This window comes from Lampetra fluviatilis, chromosome 62, assembly GCF_964198595.1.
Source record: "Lampetra fluviatilis chromosome 62, kcLamFluv1.1, whole genome shotgun sequence".
Classification (NCBI taxonomy): domain Eukaryota; kingdom Metazoa; phylum Chordata; class Hyperoartia; order Petromyzontiformes; family Petromyzontidae; genus Lampetra; species Lampetra fluviatilis.
Window position 1 is genome coordinate 3,616,056 of NC_136336.1, and position 21,596 is coordinate 3,637,651.

Genomic DNA, 21,596 nt, shown 5'->3' on the forward strand with positions numbered 1-21,596 from the left:
TCCACTTTAGCCGAGCCTGCCATGGTGGCATAGCGTGATAACAGCATACACGGTATTATTATATTATATAGTATCATAAAAAAAATGGCACAACGCGGAATAATTGCAGCACATTACTCCGAGCCTCTATCCTTTCGGAGTATTAAACACACCAGATACAGCAACCACTCAAGGTGGATTTATCCTTGCGGATTCCGATGTGGCATAAGACCAAGCTAAAACAACATTAATAACCCTGCACGCTATATACAATGCTTTAGCAAAAAAAAAACACACATTTCTCACAATTACATATACAGTATCATGTTTCGTTATTATTTTTGTTGCTTTAAATCGTAACCATTTCATATTTTAATTAAAAAAAAAGTATTACTTTGTGGTCAGTGACGATGTCTTCAGTAGTATTGCACAACCACACAATGCCCACAGACTCTCAATCCGACTGTCCACATTGCTAACAGAGATGGACGAAGTATTTTGAAATTACAGACGACTTGGGGGAAACGTAATTTAAATACACACACCGACTGCTGCGATCTCCGTCGTTCAACAAACGGTCGTTGAAATTGAATTCATCTGAATATATAGAGGACTGCAGAACTTGGGGCAATTGTTGGTAGCGGCGGCTGCCTTACGGTTTGTCCAATGGGCTTCGTCGGCGACTGACATCGGTTTTTGTAAATGACAAATCTAAAATGCACGTGCTAATTCGAACACTACATGGAATTTTGCAAGCAGCCGGCGTCTCTGCCGTGACACCAGCAACCGCGCGCGCGAATTTGAGCGACGCGCGAGGCATCCGAGTTGTCGATTTGCGAACGCGTTCAAATGTGGGCTCGGAGGGTCTGCGACAAGAGGGCAGGAGAGTTTGATGACGACTCTTCCGGAGACGACGGCTTTAAATATATCTCTCTCCAACATCCTAAATCGTCGTCGCCGTCACCCCGGAAGAAATCAAACTAGGACGAGCAACCCGCGACAATTCGCTGGTTAGGCCGAAATTAACAAATAAAAACAATTACATTCCACACCGTCGCCTCCTCCTTAGAAAAGTAAAAAAAAATGTTTTAATGGATAACCGTTTTTTTTGTTACTGAATTAAAATCTCATGAATGCGAATGCATTCTTTTTTAAAGAAATAAATGTTAATCCTTTATGATGAAAACAAGTAATAGGCTTCACCCTCTCGGGCAAATAAAGTAAGGGTCCCATCGATGTCATTCTTTACATATATATAAAAACAAACCAATCTCAACATTGTTAAATCCATAATTGGGTTTGGAGAAACGTTTTACATCGATCGTGTGGATATGTTTATAAAATACACTTTTCGTTTTCTCTGGATTATAAGACACATTCCAGAAAGTCAGACGGATAACCAAACACAACTAGCGGATTACAAGACGCACCCCCCCCCCACTCTCCCCCACCCTAACTTTTGTTAAATTTTTTAAAGAGGGTAAAAGGGCGGGGTGATAAAGTGCGTCTTATATTCTGGAGAATACGGTCACCCAAGATTGGACATCGCCACGGCTTCTACAGGATTTCAAATGGTCCACCTGTGTTTTTCCCCGTGAGAGAAAAACCCACTTATTACATATTTCTATTGTGATGTTACGCAGTCTTTGCGACTCTAAAAGAACGTTAAATTACACGCATTTCGCAGGCGCCTTAGAACACACGGGTCGAGCATCAAACACCGTGTCTCTTCACACACAAATGGATCCTCATCCAAAAGACATAACTCTGATAATGTGCACTATCCTTGAAGTTGATTGGTGCACACCCGAGACAGCTTTCCTTAGAGCCTAGTCTCACATGGTGTTGGACCAGATGACGCCAAAAGGCGCACAACTCAAAGACAATGCACCATCAGAGTATGAGAGCTCGGGGCAAGCATCTACACTATGGGAACCTCATTTGCCAGTAAATATGATAATTGGTTTTTTACCCTTCTATCTGGCAACAAAAAAAGGTGTCAGTTTTGTTGCCAGATAGAAGGGTAAAAAAACAACTATCATATTTTTACTGGCAAATGAGGTTCCCATAGTGGATCCTCATTCACCCTACCGCACACGGACGCAGCGACAAATGTGGAACAGCGTCACCCCCCACCACCCCCCCCCGAGACTTCACGCAAACACGTGGCGGACGGGAGACCACTGCCGAGTCCCACCCACGTGGCCACGTGTCTCTGCAGCGTAGTTTGTTTAGTTTGTTGTCCTTCCCCCGCGCCTCCGACTGGCACGGTTGGCTACGTACGGTGCGAAAGAAGTTCGACACACGTACATGCGTGAGCCGTCCACCTCAAGCGCAACATTAATGGGGCCCATCTTCTTGGTTCTTTCGGTAAAGTCACGTAGAAGGGAAGTAATAAATTAATAAAAATAAAACATAATAAAATAATATATTATTTTATTATGTTTTATTTTTATTATTATAATAAAATAAAATAATATATGTTTTATTTTTATTATTTTATTACTTCCCTTCTACGTGACTTTACTGAAAGAACCAAGAAGATGAATCCCTGCAGTCAAAGTCGAGAAGGCGACCGGCGCCTTCTCGACTTTGGGCATGAATTGTCCAAAAGCGTCGGACGTACCACAGAGTCCACGAGCCCCAATGGACAGTCGTCCGTAGCGGCCGAGACCGTGTCACTTATTGGTTTTCAATGCCTTGATGTTGCCAATAACGGGTTAATGAAGCGATAACCGTCTGAAATGAATGGGGTTTGTGTCAGATAATTCACTCTTCATTAGCCAGGAAAATAAAAAATAAAAAGGGTTTGCCACCCGAGTTGGTTAATTTTCTACGTAGCTATTTCGCGGCCAATATTATTCGTAATTTTGCTGTGAGGTCGTGTGAACACGTGTCTCGAGATCCGAGCTCGTGTTAACAAACCTGGCGATGATGGATGCAATGTCCATCGAATACGCCGTAACGATTTCATTGTTGTGAGATTACTCGGCAACAACAACAACCAAAACCACGGGTCATGTAAATTTGGCACATTTCATTTAGGTGACGCTTTTTATTCACTGGCGCTGGTTGGGTGGAGGAGGGTTTGACAACACACAATTGGGGCGATCACCTCGTGTCCTCGAGTCACGAAAAATGTGGCGAGGAGGGTTGAACAGGTGAAGCCTGTGCCATTACGACGCTTCGGGCAAAGTTTACATATTGGCGTTTTGCGTCTTAGATCGATTGGCCCATCGATAGTGGCGTTGGCACGTCCTTACAAGACGCAACAGCTGGGAAAACAGGGTCAGGGGTTAGCCAGCACGTGTATATATATATATGGCAATTTGACATCTTTAAATGGCTCACCTCGGAGCAATTAGACTTCTAAAATAGATGAAATCGGCGGAAAAATATCAAGTCAACTGAGGCACGGACAACCGCAATCGGATTACAGGCCACAGCTTGTCGCAAATTAGTGACCGAGGATCGATAATCCCACATAACGTCGCTTCTCAAATAGGTCGTCACTTCATTATTAAAACCACTAACTGATTAGCGTCGCGGACAGCATCATCGTCCCTTCCTCTCTCGTTATCCGTTGCCTTTCAGCCGTCGCCACCACCACCTACTTACCCTGTAAATCGCATTGATTGACGTCGCTTTGATTGACGCCGTTTCGATATCCGTCGTCGGGACCTTTTAGGAACGCATCCCCCCGTAAAGCGGGGTGGTTTGCGTCACCCCCCCCCCCTCCCCCCCGCTGTAACGATTCGATGCGCTGCCGCAAAGAACCGTGGTCACGATTCAATTCAAGAATCGATTCTTTCCACACGAGAAGCCACTTCTGGTCCAACACCATGTGAGACTAGGCTCTAAGAAAAGCTGTCTCGGGTGTGGACCAATCAATTTCAAGGACAGTGCATACATGATCAGAGTTGTTTTTTTGTTTGCATTCCGACCGCAGGTGTTGTGGTCAATGCAAACATGACTCCTTGTAAAAAAACGGTGTCAGTTTTGTTGCCAGATAAAAGGGTAAAAAAACTATTATCATATTTTGCTACTGGCAAAGGAGGTTCCAATGGTGTAAAAGCCACTTCTTGTTTGAGCTATCATTCGTGATGACCAGGTCGCTTCTGAAAATGAAGCTAATAGCTCAGTGGGCTATATCAGTTAAAATAAAAAAAATAATTTAGTTTTATTTTGTATATTTCTCGTGTGACGTTCTGACCCCCGTGCCCCGACTGGACATCTGTGAAGAAGAGCTTCATAGCTCATCGGATTCCTCCTCCAGCTATAAATAAATATTCAGACTCTGCCGCAGTGGTCGCGTGTTAACCCGCTCCCACACAACAACCGGACGGGGACCGGTGCCCTACCCGCCGATCTGCGCGAACGTTTCACGCGTGCAGTGCAGGCGTCGCGAGATGAAACATCGATGGATCCAACGGTCGGGGAGACGTTGAACTTCCTCTCATCTCGCCGTGTGCGGGCAAAGAACGCGCAGTGAGTCGCAAGCTTGCCGTGATAGCCCCTCAAGTCACCGCAGCCCCGCGTGGCAGATACACACGCGATGTGACAATTACGCAAATAGGGCATTTGTATATTTGTATTTTTTAAATATACTGGGGCTGTGGTGGGTTTGAGGGTTTCTGAAGGCGGGTCGATCAAACGTGAGTCCAGACTAACGTTTGGGTTGCGATAGTTCAACGTTTCGCAGCCACGTACGAAGGCATTGTCGCGTGTTTACATCTGATGTTTCTTAAACGAGACGTTGCCCGTTTCCGCATTGGTTCCTCGTTTGTACGCTTAGTTTGTGGCTGTTAAAGTGTATCCTGTTGAACCAGAGACCGGGACAGGAGTCTCATTTGCAAAAGCAATTGGGTTGCCAACTCTGACCGAAGCCACCGCTGGAGGTTTCATTTTTCTACAATGAATTTATTTTCAAAAAAAAAAATCTCTTATTACACTGGTCAACAAAAAAAAATCTGGCATGGACTTTTGCAGCTGTTTTAGACTAATTTCAGGGTGCTGATTCCAAATCTGATCTCAGATTTGCTGTATCACATCTCATTTTATGCTATCGGCATACCCCATTTTCATTGATTTTACCCAAAATATTTGATATCTCAAAAACTTGATGTGATAGACAAAAACTGATGCGAGATTTGGAATCAACACCCCAAAATTACATTAAACCCGTTGTAATACCTTATGCCAGAAAAAGCGTGTTGACCAGTGTTATTCTTAAAATCTCCCGCATTGATTTCAATCGTCATCAGGGGGGTGGGGGGTGGGGGGGGAGGAAATCGATACAGATAATTACTGATAATCTGGTAAGAGACTCCACCGGACAATCTGGGAGAGTTGGTAACCCATGAGTCACCAGCGGGTATTAGTCTGCCACTAACTGTGGTCAATTAAACGTGCGTCCGCGTGTGTGCGTTGTTGAACTTCTTTTACACCGTACGTCGCCAACCGTGGCCACTGGAGGTAAATGCGGGTCACACAGCGGGGGTTTTACTCGGATGAACGAAACTGCGTGTCAAGCACCACAATCAGTGCGCCGCGGGCAACGTCAGCCGGCATGGAATTTACCCCGCGGGTTTAAATTTGGTAGTCGGAGGTTCCTGACTCGCCAACCGGATGGGCACGGGTTCAAATCCCGGTGAAGGGCTGACTCGGGCCATGACGGTCGAACGTGGATTCCGTCGGTCATCGGGGATTAACGCTGGACACAACGGAGTCGATCCGCGTCGATCCAAACCGGCAGCTCCGTGAGGGCTTGATGATTTCATCAAGGTCTACAAGTGGCTTGGCTTGGAAGAAGATCACTCGGAGGCTTCGAGGTGAGGAGTCGGAAACAGCGTTCCCGGGGGGGAGAAATTCTTGGGATGAGAGGCTTCCCGCGAGGAGTGCGAAGAGGTCGACAGGTCGACGGAACGTTGGGGGAGGAAACCTGCGAAGGAAACTTCATGGGACGGGTTTAAGATGGTTCTCAGGAGAACGATTTGAAGAGAAGCAGCGCGGAGAAACGACTCAGCTAGAAGGTCAAGGCGTCGAACCGCTGGCCAGGACCCAGCTTCTTCAGGGAAGAAGAAAAAATAATAATCACACCGTCCAATCAGAAGCCGTCTCACAGATCTTCGGGGCGACGTTGATGGGGGGGAAAAAAAAAGACGACGCCGAAGATGGAGATGTCGACAACACCGGCGGAAACCGATCATCCGGGACGACTGAGGGTGGGACGCACATCACGCAGGGAGTGGGAAGGACGGGGGGCAGGGGTGGCGCCGGGTGCTGAGGATGAAGGACTGGGAAGGGCGGCCGAGCGAGTCGGGGCAGGGCGGCGCCGGCGCTAGCAGCTGGCGTAGCGGTCGGTCCACGTGGTGACCCAGTGGCGCGCCCGCGGGCCCCGCCGCAGCGCCGGCTTGTCGGGCCGGGAGACTCCTCGCTGGCGCTCCTCCTTGCGGATGCGCACCGCCTGGTACTTGGGGACGTGCGCGTAGGGGGACGGGCGCTTGAAGAAGCCGCACTGCGATCGGGGGGGGGGGGGGGCAAGCGGGGGGGGGGGGCGGTACGGGCAAGGTGAGACGTGACATCGCCATTGTCATAACAACAACAGTAACACCATTGGTACCTCGTTTGGCAGTAAAAAATATGATAATTGGTTTTTGACCCTTTTATCTGGCAACAAAACTGACATCAAGGACAGTGCATACATTATCAGAGTTATGTTTTTTGTTTGCATTATGGCTGCAGGTATTGTGGTCTATGCAAACATGACTCCTTGTAAAAAAGGTGTCAGTTTTGTTGCCAGATAAAAGGGTAAATAAACAATTATCAACAACAATAACAGTGCGTCACCGCCGCACAATATTAGCTCGCTCTCGAAGACAGCACCACCACCACCACCACAACAACACCCCAGCTTCATTAAGCTTGGTTCTGCCGCCCGTTGTCCGGCACGATGTCCGACGTTTCGTGCCACGTGCTGGAAGCTCCTTTGGTTAACCGGGAAGAAAACATTCGGTTTCCGGCTGGCAGGAAGCGGTACGAGCGAGATTAGCGTGACCGTGGCACAGCGAGCGGCCCATCATCCCTTCCTCCGGAGTCGACAAAACAGGTACCACTTTGTGGGGAAGTCAACAGCAGCTGTCTTGTGAATAAAACTACGAACATTTTTTTTTATTTTACCAGGTAAGGCCTCGCTGAGCTGCATAGCTCTTTCTCAGAAGCGCACTGGCCACAATTTGCGGCTCGTCGAAGTGGCTTATCGTGTGGAAGTATAGAGCAGCCAAATCTGCTCGACACATGATTTCAAATGTGGTGGGGAAAAATCAATGCAACATCGGGGAGAACGTGCAAACTCCAAATATACAGGCAGTCTGGCCCCTGCCATGGGAATGTGGAATTTCCATCCACTGGCTCATTTGCGCGGGAAATCATTTGACAACCGGGACGAAGAGATTTAAAAATATGTATGCTGAACTTCTTTTGCACCGTACGTAGTTATCCGTCCTAATCGGAGGCAATGGCGGAGCCAGGATTTTCAGGTAGGGGGGGCAATGAAAAATGATAGTTTTTAGTAAGTAAGGAGTTGTTAGTAAGTAAGGAGTTGTTAGTAAATAAGGACTTGTCCCTTGCTTTTCATTCGACGCGTGTGTGGCGATGGCGCAGCCATCGATCGAGGGTCTAATTCGAATCGTGTGTGATCGGCATCGCGCTCGCTGGAGCTGTTGATGCCTTCAGGGAAGTCGTGTGCTGTGTACGCAACTGCGCACAATTCTGTGAGTCACTTATAACCGCTTTGCCGTTACTTTTTGGCAACTGTGGACTCAGACTATTGTCCTATCATCTCATAGAGTCCCTGGCCACATAATAATACGCTACACAGTGGCAGTTGGGGTCGCAAAATGCCGATTTATTACTAATAAACCCCAATGATCCGATCGAAATTAGGGATTTCGATCGGATCATTGGGGGGGCACGTGCCACCCCACCCCACCCCCCCACTGGCTCCGCCAGTGATCGGATGTGCTTGGGGAAGGACAACAAACTAAACACAAAAAGCAGTTCTATAGAAATGAGCCTTCAATCGAGATTTAAAAGTGCATCGCTCCAGTGGCTTCCAAATAACAATAAAATAATTTGAGCGTGCGGTCTGCTAAGTGGCGGTGAGGACACGGGCGAGCGACCTGCAGAATCACCGCCACCCCCCTCCTAGACCACGAGGGGAGAGATGTTAACTCCCTCGCCTGGTATACAGGAGGTCGTGGGTTCGATCCTGACCCCTGATGCCTGTTGTATATTTTTGAGTTTGCGTGTCTCTCTCTCTCCCTCCCCGTGGTCGCGTGGATTTTTCTCCGGATCCTCCCGTTTTTCCCTCTTCATTCGGAATCGACATCACGCGTTTAAAATTGTCTGGCTGCTATAAATTTCCACGTGATAAGCCACTTCATTGAGATATAATTTCCAAACAAGACGGGCACCGCGTCGCGCGCTTCGAGATGCGCTTCTGCGGCCGTCTGGAACATTCTTCCGATATTAGGAAGCCACTGGTAGCTATGCCCTTTTAAATCATCTACAGTGAAAACGTATTTCTTTAGAACTACTTTGTGTGCTTAGTTTGTTGTCCTTGTGTTGGCTACGTACGGTGGGAAAGAAGTTCAACACATATTCTGAAAAATATCTATACAGCTCAGCGGGCCTTATACCCTGGTAAAATAAAACAAAAAGTGTAAAATGTATTTCCTTTAGGACCGTTACTCTGCAGCATATCCGTGGTGCACTGTTGGCTCCTGGAGCGACCACAGTTGGCTGCACGTGAGCTCATCCAGCGGTTCGTGCCTTTGGACCCCGCAGCCGCGAGTGGGCGCAGAATGCCCTCAGGGCTTTGCGCTACCGCGAGTGTGCGAGGATGCTCTCAGGGCTCTGCGCTACTACGAGTGTGTGTGGATGCCCCTCGGACTTTGCGCAACCGCGAGTGTGTGTGGATGCCCCTGGGGCTCTGCGCTACCGCGAGTGTGCGCAGAATGCCCCCAGGGCTTTTGCGCTACCGCGAGTGTGCGAATATGCCCTCAGGGCTGATCGAAACAGGCATTGGAGGTGACACCCAAAGGTCGACCACCATCGGGGAAGAGAAGACCAAAAGCCAGATGCTGGTGGCGACGACGATGATGTACCACTGACTGCGCAGGAAACGGACGTCTTAAATTTGGATCTCCGTGGCGGCGAGGCTGTAAGAGTTGACCTGAGATGGCAGGGATGACTGTGATGGATGGCATGCGGTGGATGGGTGCGGTGCGATCGACAGCATTGGCCGCGGTGACCTCTTGCTTGCGGTGAGAGGCGACGTGTGGTCTCGTGAGACATCCACTCGCAATCGAGCGGGAGGTCGATTTCGTAAACGAGACCACGTAACCTAATCCTCCAATCCCTCCACCGATGCCTAGTCGCCTCTCATCTCACTCTACCCCCACCACGCACTCTCCTGCCTCTCCCCTCTCATCTCACTCTACTCCCCTCCACGCACTCTCCTGCCTCTCCCTTCTCATCTGACTCTACTCCCCTCCACGCACTCTCCTGCCTCTCCCTTCTCATCTCACTCTACTCCCCTCCACGCACTCTCCTGCCTCTCCCCTCTCATCTCACTCTACTCCCCTCCACGCACTCTCCTGCCTCTCCCCTCTCATCTCACTCTACTCCCCTCCACGCACTCTCCTGCCTCTCCCTTCTCATCTGACTCTACTCCCCTCCACGCACTCTCCTGCCTCTCCCCTCTCATCTCACTCTACTCCCCTCCACGCACTCTCCTGCCTCTCCCTTCTCATCTGACTCTACTCCCCTCCACGCACTCTCCTGCCTCTCCCTTCTCATCTCACTCTACTCCCCTCCACGCACTCTCCTGCCTCTCCCTTCTCATCTCACTCTACTCCCCTCCACGCACTCTCCTGCCTCTCCCCTCTCATCTCACTCTACTCCCCTCCACGCACTCTCCTGCCTCTCCCCTCTCATCTCACTCTACTCCCCTCCACGCACTCTCCTGCCTCTCCCTTCTCATCTGACTCTACTCCCCTCCACGCACTCTCCTGCCTCTCCCCTCTCATCTCACTCCACTCCCCTCCACGCACTCTCCTGCCTCTCCCCTCTCATCTCACTCTACTCCCCTCCACGCACTCACCTACCTCTCCCCTCTCATCTCACTCTACTCCCCTCCACGCACTCACCTACCTCTCCCCTCTCATCTCACTTCACTCCCCTCCACGCACTCTCCTGCCTCTCCCCTCTCATCTCACTCTACTCCCCTCCACGCACTCACCTACCTCTCCCCTCTCATCTCACTCCACTCCCCTCCACGCACTCACCTACCTCTCCCCTCTCATCTCACTCCACTCCCCTCCACGCACTCTCCTGCCTCTCCCCTCTCATCTCACTCTACTCCCCTCCACGCACTCACCTACCTCTCCCCTCTCATCTCACTCTACTCCCCTCCACGCACTCACCTACCTCTCCCCTCTCATCTCACTTCACTCCCCTCCACGCACTCTCCTGCCTCTCCCCTCTCATCTCACTCTACTCCCCTCCACGCACTCACCTACCTCTCCCCTCTCATCTCACTCCACTCCCCTCCACGCACTCACCTACCTCTCCCCTCTCATCTCACTCCACTCCCCTCCACGCACTCTCCTACCTCTCCACTCTCATCTCACTCTACTCCCCTCCAGTCTCCTGCCTCTCCCCTCTCATCTCACTCCACTCCCCTCCACGCACTCTCCTGCCTCTCCCTTCTCATCTCACTCTACTCCCCTCCACGCACTCTCCTGCCTCTCCCCTCTCATCTCACTCTACTCCCCTCCACGCACTCTCCTGCCTCTCCCCTCTCATCTCACTCCACTCCCCTCCACGCACTCTCCTGCCTCTCCCTTCTCATCTCACTCTACTCCCCTCCACGCACTCTCCTGCCTCTCCCCTCTCATCTCACTCTACTCCCCTCCACGCACTCTCCTACCTCTCCACTCTCATCTCACTCTACTCCCCTCCACGCCCTATCCTGCCTCTCCCCTCTCACGCATCTACGAGTGCTCCAAATCACGCGTGCATCTCCCCCGCGCAATGCAATCGAGTCACCACCTCCTATCTCCTTCTCACTCACTCGTTCACTCTCTCAATCGCTCGCTGGCTCAATCACTCGCTCTCTCACTCGCTCGCTCTCTCAATCGCTCGCTCACTCTCTCAATCGCTCGCTCTCTCACTCGCTCGCTCGCTCACGCGCGGGCCGACGGACAACAAATGAACGGGCAAGACGTCGAGCAAAAAAAGGTCAAACAAAACGAAATGAAAGGCAAACGAACGGGGAAATGAAATGCAGGATGATGCGCAGTTACCGAGATGTTGGGGGGGAGGGAGTGAGGGGGGCCAGGGTGGGGGGGCTAAATGTCCTCCTCCGCCGTGAGCCTGTTGGTCTCTGAGGGCTGCGCGCCGATCTTTGCCTTGTGCAGCTTGGCCTCATAGCGCATCTCCTTGCTCGTCCGCTTGAAGAATCCACACTGCGTGCGTGCGCGTGCGCGCGTTTATGTATTTGTGAATGTGTTGGGGTGTGCGTGCAGGTATGCGTGCGTGTGTACGTGCGTGTGTGGGTGCGTGCGTGAGAACCGACGAATGCGTGTGTGTGTGCACGTTGTTTATGTGTGTGCACGTGCGTGCGCGCGTGTGAGAGCAAACGTGTGTGTGTGCGTGTGTATGCGAGTGAAAGAAGATGTGTGCGCGATTGAATGTGGGTGTGTGAATGTGTGTGCGCGCGAGTGAATGTGGGTGTGTGAATGTGTGTGTGCGCAAGTGAATGTGTGTGTGCGAGTGAATGTGTGTGTGTGAATGTGTGTGTGCGCGAGTGAATGTGTGTGTGCGAGTGAATCGAGTGAATGTGTGTGCGCGTGAGTGAATGTGTGTGTGTGAATGTGTGCGTGCGCAAGTGAATGTGTGTGTGCAAGTGAATCGAGTGAATGTGTTTGTGTGCGAGTGAATGTGTGTGTGATTAAATGTGTGCGAGTGAATCGAGTGAATGTGTGTGTGTGTGAATGTGTGTGCGCGCGAGTGAATGTGTATGTGCGAGTGAATGTGTGTGTGTGAATGTGTGTGTGCGCGAGTGAATGTGTGTGTGCGGGTGAATCAAGTGAATGTGTGCGAGTGAATCGAGTGAATGTGTGTGTGTGTGAATGTGTGTGTGTGAATGTGTGTGCGCGCGAGTGAATGTGTATGTGCGAGTGAATGTGTGTGTGTGAATGTGTGTGTGCGCAAGTGAATGTGTGTGTGCGGGTGAATCAAGTGAATGTGTGCGAGTGAATCGAGTGAATGTGTGTGTGTGTGCGAGCGCGCGCGCGCGTGTGTTAGGAGGCGATGGGTGTTAGTGAATGGCAGCGAGGGGGTGGCGATGGGATTCACGCACGCGTACAAATACAGAAACGAACAAAAAAAACACAAATTAAAATGAATGAAACAATAATGGTAATGGCGTACGTACAGACGCGCTCACAGACAAATGCACCCCACCACGTGTCGGACACCGCCGTCAAACACAGCAACGTGCAGTCGCACGCAACATTAATGAACGCCGCTGATGTACTCTCGGTAAACAATGTGTTTCGTTCTCGCCGAGTGCATTGACTCTATACATACTGCAGCATCTTTACCTGTGTGTGTGTGCACGCGTGTGTGTGTGTGCGTGTGTTGTGGGGAGCGGTGGTGTAGCGGTTAGCGCTACGCTGCGCTACGAACCCGGCGACCCGGGTTCGATTCCGCTCACGGCCAACACCAGTGACGATTATCTGAACCGGTCCTGGGCCTCCCCTAGGTCGACTCAGCCTCAAATGAGTACCTGGTGCGGTGTGTAAACATCGCCACTGGGGAGACAAAGGCGGTCGGGCGTGGTGCTGGCCACCCACCCCCTCGTGTACCGTTCTGGCCTTCATAGGTGCTCGCTAACAGCACTTGCTCCGACAGTCTGTTGAGGCTATACGGGAGATCTTTGTCTTTGCATTGTGTGTGTACATAAGGAGCGGTGGTGCAGTGGTGAGTGGCGAAGATTTGAATCGGTCCAAGGCCTCCTCTAGGTGGACCCGGCCTCAAACGAGTACCTGGTGCGGTGTGTAAATATCAGCACTGGGGAGACAAAGGCGGCCGGGCATCGTTCTGGCCACACCTACCACCTGGGTGCTGCTCGCAATCGGAAACGGCGCGAGTTCAAATCCTGGTCGGGGGGAGGTTGGCTCAGCCCATCATACCTCAAGGGCCTATAAATTTCGTACCACTTTGTGGGGAAGTCAGCGGCGGTTTTTCCTATGGATAGACTCGTAATTTCTAAGTCAGGATCGTAAGCTCGATGAGGACGTTGATCGGCCGATGCCTCGACACTCAATCGAGCGATCGAACCGCTCCTGACTCGGAAGAAGACTCACGGACTAAACTTTATTTTACCATCTTCTTGGTTCTTTCGGTAAAGTCACGTAGAAGGGAAGTAATAAAATAATAAAAATAAAACATAATAAAATAATATTTATTATTTTTATTATTTTATTACTTCCCTTCTACGTGACTTTACCGAAAGAACCAAGAAGATGAATCCTTGCAGTCACGAAAGCTTTACATCGAAATTTATTTTTACCAGGTAAGGCCCCGCCGAGCTGTGTAGCTCTTTCTCAGAAGCGACTTGGATATCACAAATGACAGTGGCTCAACGAAGTGGCTCATCACCATCATCATCACGTGGAGATTTACAAGCGGCCAGATACTCTGAAACGCGCGACGTCGATTCGAAATGTGGAGGGAGAAAAGTGGAGGACCCGGAGAAAAATCAATGCGACCACGGGGAGAGAGAGAGAGAGACACGCGAACCAGGCGTCAGGGTCGGGATCGAACCCACGACCTCCTGTATACCAGGCGAGGTAGTTAACATCTCCTAGCCACCGTGATGATGATGAGAGAGAGAGACACGCAAACTCCAAATCTACAGCAGCAGGCGTCAGGGTCGGGATCGAACCCACGACCTCCTGTACACCAGGCGAGGTAGTTAACGTCTCTCCACCGCGGCACCCACTAATCGATCGATTTCCCCCTTGAGTGGATCTCGTGGTCGAGGCAGTGAACCTGCGGGTCGCTCGCCCGTGTCCTCGCCGCCACTTAACAAGACCGCAGGCTCCATTTCATTCAATCTTGACTTGAAGCTTTCGTGACTGCAGGGATTCATACTCTTTGGGTCATTCGGCGAAGTCGCGTAGACAGGTTCAAAGAAAATAACAAAAAATAACAAAAAACGACGACGTTTCGATCGCATCACAAGCGTTCGTCGTCTTCCTGATGATCTTCCTGATGACGGCCGCTTGTGTTGCGATCGAAACGTCGTCGTTTTTTTGTCATTTCTTTGTTATTTTCTTTGAACCTATCAATTTGAACTCCCCACCCTCCCTGTATCTACTCCCTGGCTACCAAACCCTCCCACTCCCCGCCCCGCCCACTTCCCCTCCCCGCCCCGGCATTTTCTGCCGTGCTTGAGTCTTAATTGTAGCCTCCACTCCCCCTACCCCACACCTCCACCCTCCCTGTCTCACCTCCCTGGCTCCTCCCCCCCTTATCTTACCTATATAGCCTCTTGTCTCAGCAACCCTTTTGCCCACTGCAGCAATTGTTTATCGCTGTGGTTGTCCCACCTGATGACGGACGCTTGTGTTTCGCCCGAAACGTCGTCATTTAATTTATTCAAATTTTATACCTACGCGACTTTACCCAAAGAACCAAAGAGTACGGATCCGCGCAGTCACGAAAACTTCAAATCGAGACTATCTACGTGACTTTGCCGAAAGACCCAAACGACATTCCATTTCTTCCTTCTTATTATTGGGAATCCACTGGGGCTTTAGCTCCCCTGCATACCAGGCGAGGTAGTTAACATCTCTTAGCCGCCGTGGTGCCGGGTGCCTCACCTTCCACAGCAGCACGACGAGCAGCAGAAGCACGAAGACACCGGCGGCGACCGACAGGGCGATAACCCACCAGGGGATAGGCGCCGACGGGGTCACCGTGCCGTCGGGGTCGAGCGTGAGACGCACCTGCGCGGAGACGGAACTGTTAACGACTCTTTAAACTTGGATTTGGGCATTTCCGCTCCTTTTCTATCATGTACATCCACAGTGACTTGCGCAACACGTCCCTGACCACGAGTCCATTCATCCCACAGTGACTTGCGCACAAACAGCATAACAAAGAGCGGCTTAATCGTATCTAATTCATTTACCCACCCAGCAGTATAACAAAAGCAGTAATTGACCACTTCACAACTCCTCCTCCCCCGCTGTCCTTCCTGGCTCCTCCCCCTTAACCACTATATAAGGTACAGGTATTTTGCTGTGACGGTTTCACCTGAAGACGGAAGCTTGTGTTGCCTCCGAAACGTCGTGATTTTTATTGTTTTATTTTTATTAATTTAAATTTCATTTTTTGTGACTTTACCGAAAGAACTAAGAGTATGAATCCTTGCAGTCACGAAAGCTTCAAATCTAGAATTCGATTTAAAGCTTTCGTGACTGCAGGGATTCATCTTGTTGGTTCTTTCGGTAAAGTCACGTAGAAGGGAAGTAATAAAATAATAAAAATAAAACATAATAAAAACCAGGTCTGTCGAGGCGACAGCGTCTGAATGACGCTGTCGCCTCGACAGACCTGGTTTTCACCTGAGGACGGCTGCTTGCGTTGTGGCCGAAACGTCGTGAGAATTATTTTATTATGTTGAATTTTTATTATTTTATTACTTCCCTTCTACGTGACTTTACCGAAAGAACCAAGAAGACTCTTTAAACATTTTTTATTTTTTTTATATCACCGCCGTCGGCGTCGCCAACTTCACCACCGCCATCACCACGAACATCTCTTACCGACGTCACAAACAACATCATCATCGCCAACATCGTCGGGACAATAACTCTCGGCGACTTTCGTGAGTAGCAACATCACCACCATCATCACCAACGTCATCACGATCACCACCAACATCACCATCATCACCGCCGTCAACGTCACCATCATCGTAGGTAAACGTGACTTTACCGAAAAAACCTAAGAATATGAATCCTTGCAGTCACGAAAGCTTCAAATCTAGAGTCAACATTATCCATAATACAGCTTGTTTTTTTGGGTTAGATCACGTAAATATATAAACGTGTCGTTAAACCCGCCACCATCCGACACGGCCAGCCAGTAAGGTTTGTCACGTAAACAGAGCATGCCAATTCGTTACCAGTACAGCACCACCGCTGTGTTGGGAGAGCAAATCTGTCTGACCGCCTGATGATGCTGGTTGTAATTACTGGCGAAACGTCGTAACGCAGTGCGCTAACCGCTGCGCCACCGCTCCACCCGTCGTGAGTTCGAAGAACTGATGACGTGAATCGACGCAGCCACACCGTCACCGTGTGACCCCTAACCCCCCCCGCCCCCTGCCCCCACCCCCACCCCGTGACGGAACCCCCCCTTGCTCACCCTGATTGGGGTCACGTTCGGCATCTTCACGTTTGGGTTCTTGGCTCTGAAGATGATGTTGGCTGTGACGTACAACTCCATGTTTTCGTATTTGATGTAATCCTGTGGAACGGCGGGAGGGAGACAACGTTAGCACGCAGGCAAGCACTCACTCACTCACACACTCACTCACTCACACACTCATACACTCACTCACTCACACACACACACTCACTCACACACTCACACACTCACTCACTCATACACTCACTCACTCACTCACGCACTCACTCACACACTCACTCACTCACTCACATACTCACTCACTCACACATTCACTCACTCACACACTCACGCACTCACGCACTCACTCACTCACACAAACACACTCACTCACATACTCACACACTCACACACTCACTCACATACTCACTCACTCACACATTCACTCACTCACACACTCACGCACTCACGCACTCACTCACTCACACAAACACACTCACTCACATACTCACACACTCACACACTCACTCACACACTCACTCACTCACTCACACACTCACTCACTTACATACTCACTCACTCACACATTCACCCACTCACTCACTCACACACTCACTCACACACTCACACACTCACTCACACACTCACTCACTCACTCACATACTCACTCACTCACACATTCACTCACTCACACACTCACGCACTCACTCACTCACTCACACAAACACACTCACTCACACACTCACTCACTCACATACTCACACACTCACTCACACACTCACTCACTCACATACTCACTCACTCACACATTCACTCACTCACACACTCACGCACTCACTCACTCACTCACACAAACACACTCACTCACACACTCACTCACTCACATACTCACTCACTCACACACTCACACACAGTCTGTTCAGGCTATTACTTGCTTTGGTGGTGCGGGTGGTGGTGGCGGTGGTGGCGGTGTTGGTGGTGCTGGTGGTGTTGGTTGTGCTGGCGGTGGTGGTGATGGTGGCCGTGGTGTTGGTGGTGCTGGCGGTGATGGTGTTGGTGGTGGTGGTGGCGGTGCTGGCGGTGGTGGTGGTGGTGGTGTTGGTTGTGCTGGTGGTGGTGCTAGTGGTGGTGCTGCAGGCACCTCACCTCCAGGAAGGTGCTGTTCCAGACGCGTGTGCGCAGCGTCACCGTGCCGGCGCCCGTGAGCCCGTCGAGCGGACAGAGCAGATTCACGCAGCGCGACGACGCGCAGTCCTGCGGCGACACGCACACACAACCACCACCATCAACCACGCACACAACCACCACCATCAACCACGATGACGATCACCACCACCAGGATGACGATCGCCACCACCACCACCACGATGACGATGGCGAGGGATGCACAACACGCGCCGAACTACTGCGGACCATTAGAAGTTCTTCTCTCTATCTCCCCCCACCCCCTCCACCAATGATGGTTGTGGTTGATGATGGTGATGATGATGATGGTGGTGATGATGATGGTTGTGGTTGATGATGATGATGATGTTGATGATAGTGATGATGATGTTGTTGATGATGATGATAATGATGATGATGATGGTGGTGATGATGGTGGTGATGACGATGATGATGATGACGATGATGATGATGGTGATGATGATGGTGATTATGGTGACGATGATGATGATGATGACCGTGATGATGATGACGGTGATGATGGTGATGGTTGATGATGATTATGGTGGTGATGACGATGATGGTGGTGATGATGATGATGGTGGTGGTGATGATGGTTGATGATGATGATGGTGATGATGGTGATTATGATGTTGTTGATGATGATGGTGGTTGTGGTTGATGATGATGATGATGTTGTTGATGATGGTGATGATGATGATGTTGTTGATGATGTTGTTGATGATGGTGATGATGATGTTGTTGATGATGGTGGTGATGATGGTGATGATGGTGGTGGTGATGGTGATGATGACGATGATGATGGCGGTGATGATGGTGAGGATGATGATGATGGTGGTGATGATGGTTGATGATGATGATGATGATCGTTGATGATGATGGTGACGATGATGATGGTTGATGATGATGATGGTGATGATGACGCTACTCACGAAAGTCGCCGAGGGTTTTTTCCCTCCGCCAATCACGAGCGCCGTCTTCCTGGCCCCGCCCCCCTCAGGCTCCTCCCCCTCCGCCCCCCCTCCTCCTCCTCCTCGCTCCACCCAGCGAGCTCTGCTGCACAACGCCACGTGACAAGTCAATCCTCATTCGTTCCTCCTTCCTCTTCATTCCTCTTCATTCCCCGTGCATTCCATGAGCACGGTTGGCTACGTACGGTGCAAAATACGTTCAACGTACGTACATCATTCATTCCCCATTCATTAATTAATTCTCCATTCATTCTCCATTCATTCATTCTCCATTCATTCATTCTCCATTCATTCATTCTGTGTACGCGTGCCACATACACCTCCGCTCGTACCCCTCTCCTCGTACCCCCCCTCCCCCCGTGGCCACCCACACACCCACGCACGCACACACCCACACACCCACCCACACACCCACCCACACACGCACAAAGACAAAGATCCCCCGTGTAACCTTAACAGACTGTAGGGGCAAGTACTGTTAGCGAGCACCTATGAAGGCCGGAATGGTACACGAGGGGGTGGGTGGCCAGCACCACGCCCGTCCGCCTTTGTCTCTCCAGTGGCGATGTTTACACACCGCACCAGGTACTCATTTCAGGCTGAGTCGACCTAGGGGAGGCCCAGGACCGGTTCAGATAATCGTCACCGGTGTTGGCCGTGAGCGGGAATCGAACCCGGGTCGCCAGGTTCATAGAACAGCGCGCTAACCACTACACTACCTCTCCCCAACCCACCCGCACACCCACATGCACACACACACGTGCACCCACCCACGCATCCACCTACGCACCCACCCACGCACACACGCACCCACACGCGCACACACACGCGCACCCATCCACGCACCCACGCACCCACCCACGCACCCACCCACGCACACACGCACCCACACGCGCACACACACGCGCACCCACCCACGCACCCACGCACCCACCCACGCACGCACCAACCCACGCACCCACGCACCCGCCCACGCACCCGCGCACGCACCCACCCACGCACCCGCCCACGCACCCACCCACCCACACACCCACCCACGCACCCACCCACCCACGCACCCACCCACGCACCCACGCACCCACCCACGCACCCACCCACCCACCCACACACCAACCCACGCACCCACCCACGCACCCACCCACCCACGCACCCACGCACCCACCCACGCACCCACCCACACACCCACCCACGCACCCATGCAACCCACCCACCCACACACACACCCACCCACCCACCCACCTACCCACACACCCACCCACCCACGCACCCACCCACACACCCACCCACCCACCCACACACCCACCCACCCACACACCCACCCACCCACACACGCACCCACCCACCCACGCACCCACCCACGCACCCACCCACCCACACGCGCGCCGGTCGTTACCTCGAGGTTCAGCTCGTTGATGGTGACCCCGGCGGGCTGGCAGGCCACGTGTGGCTGTGCGCCCAACGCCGTGTGGACGCTCACCAGGTAGAGCAGCCACTTCCCCGACGCGGTGGTGGCGGGCACCGAGACGCTCACCAGCACCGTACCGTCCTCGTTGTTCGCCAGCAGCGGCTTGCCAAGGTTACTCACCTGCCGGCGGGGGGGGGGGGGGTGAAGTGAAATAGCGGTGGGGAGGAGGGGGTGATGGTGGTGGTGGTGGTGGGGGTGATGGTGGTGAGGGTGGGAGTGGTGGTGGAGGAAGTAGTGGCGGAGGTGGTGGTGGTGGTAGGGGTGGGAGTGGTGGTGGTGAGAGTGGTGGTGATGGAAGTAGTGGTGGAGGTGGTAGGGGTGATGATGGTGGTGGTGGGGGTGATGATGGTGGTGGTGGTGGCGGTGGGAGTGGTGGTGGTAGACGTGGTGGTGATGGAAGTAGTGGCGGAGGTGGTGGTGGTAGGGGTGATGATGGTGGTAGTGGTAGGGGTGATGATGGTGGTAGGGGTGATGACGGTGGTGGTGAGAGTGGGAGTGGTGGTGGTAGGCGTGGTGGTGACATAAGTATTGGTAGAGGTCGTGGTAGGGGTGATGATGATGGTGGTGGTAGGGGTGATGATGGTGGTGGTGGTCGGGGTGATGATGATGGTGGTGGTGGCGGTGGGAGTGGTGGTGACGGAGGAGGTGGTGGTAAAGATGTTGGTGGTAGGGGTGATGATGATGGTGGTGGTAGTGGCGGTGGGAGTGGTGGTGACGGAGGTGGTGGTAAAGATGTTGGTGGTAGGGGTGAGAATAATGGAAGAGTCGGTGGTGGTGACGATGGTGGAGGTGTTCGGGGTGATCATGACGGTGGTGGTAGCGGCACAAATGGAAATGAACGCCCGCTCCCCATTTATCGGCGCGAGAGATAATCTCCAACGACGCGACGGCAAAAGCCACTGGGTGCGTTCACCGCACTGCCATTGTTCACCGCACTGCCATCGTTCACCGCACTGCCATCGTTCACCGCACTGCCATCATTCACCACACTGCCATCATTCACCACACTGCCATCATTCACCACACTGTTATCGTTCACCGCACTGCCATCGTTCACCACGCTGCCATCATTCACCACACTGCCATCATTCACCACACTGCTATCGTTCACCGCACTGCCATCGTCCACCACGCTGCCATCATTCACCACACTGCCATCGTTCACCACACTGCCATCGTTCACCACACTGCCATCGTTCACCACACTGCCATCGTTCACCACACTGCCATCGTTCACCACACTGCCATCGTTCACCGCACTGCAATCGTTCACCGCGCTGCAATCGTGCCGGGAGCCCCGGGAGGGGTGCCACGAACAGCTCGTCACGTTCGCTCGCCGATCGTGACGAGCGTGCGCCGTCGGTGACTCACGGCGAAGGTGTACTCCACGAGGCTGCCCACGTCCTCCTCTGCGTTCATCGCGCTCTCGCCCTGCACGCGTCCCCCGAACGTCACCTGAGACGGTTTCACCAGCCTGGAGGAGGAGGAGGCGCGAGCGCGCACGC

General features: G+C 52.0%; 1 protein-coding gene across 1 annotated transcript in view; it reads right to left on the reverse strand.

Moving 5' to 3' along the window:
- Nucleotides 1–3,775: 3,775 nt before the first annotated feature.
- The window catches only part of LOC144951364 (integrin alpha-6-like), a 92,168-nt gene continuing 74,347 nt past the window's right edge, over nucleotides 3,776–21,596 (reverse strand). The window contains 8 exon segments of the mRNA XM_078881589.1: nucleotides 3,776–6,496; nucleotides 14,937–15,062; nucleotides 16,489–16,590; nucleotides 17,617–17,724; nucleotides 18,588–18,674; nucleotides 18,676–18,711; nucleotides 20,020–20,211; nucleotides 21,463–21,565. Of these exon segments, the coding sequence (XP_078737715.1) occupies nucleotides 6,320–6,496; nucleotides 14,937–15,062; nucleotides 16,489–16,590; nucleotides 17,617–17,724; nucleotides 18,588–18,674; nucleotides 18,676–18,711; nucleotides 20,020–20,211; nucleotides 21,463–21,565 (931 nt within the window). The 3' untranslated portion in view covers nucleotides 3,776–6,319.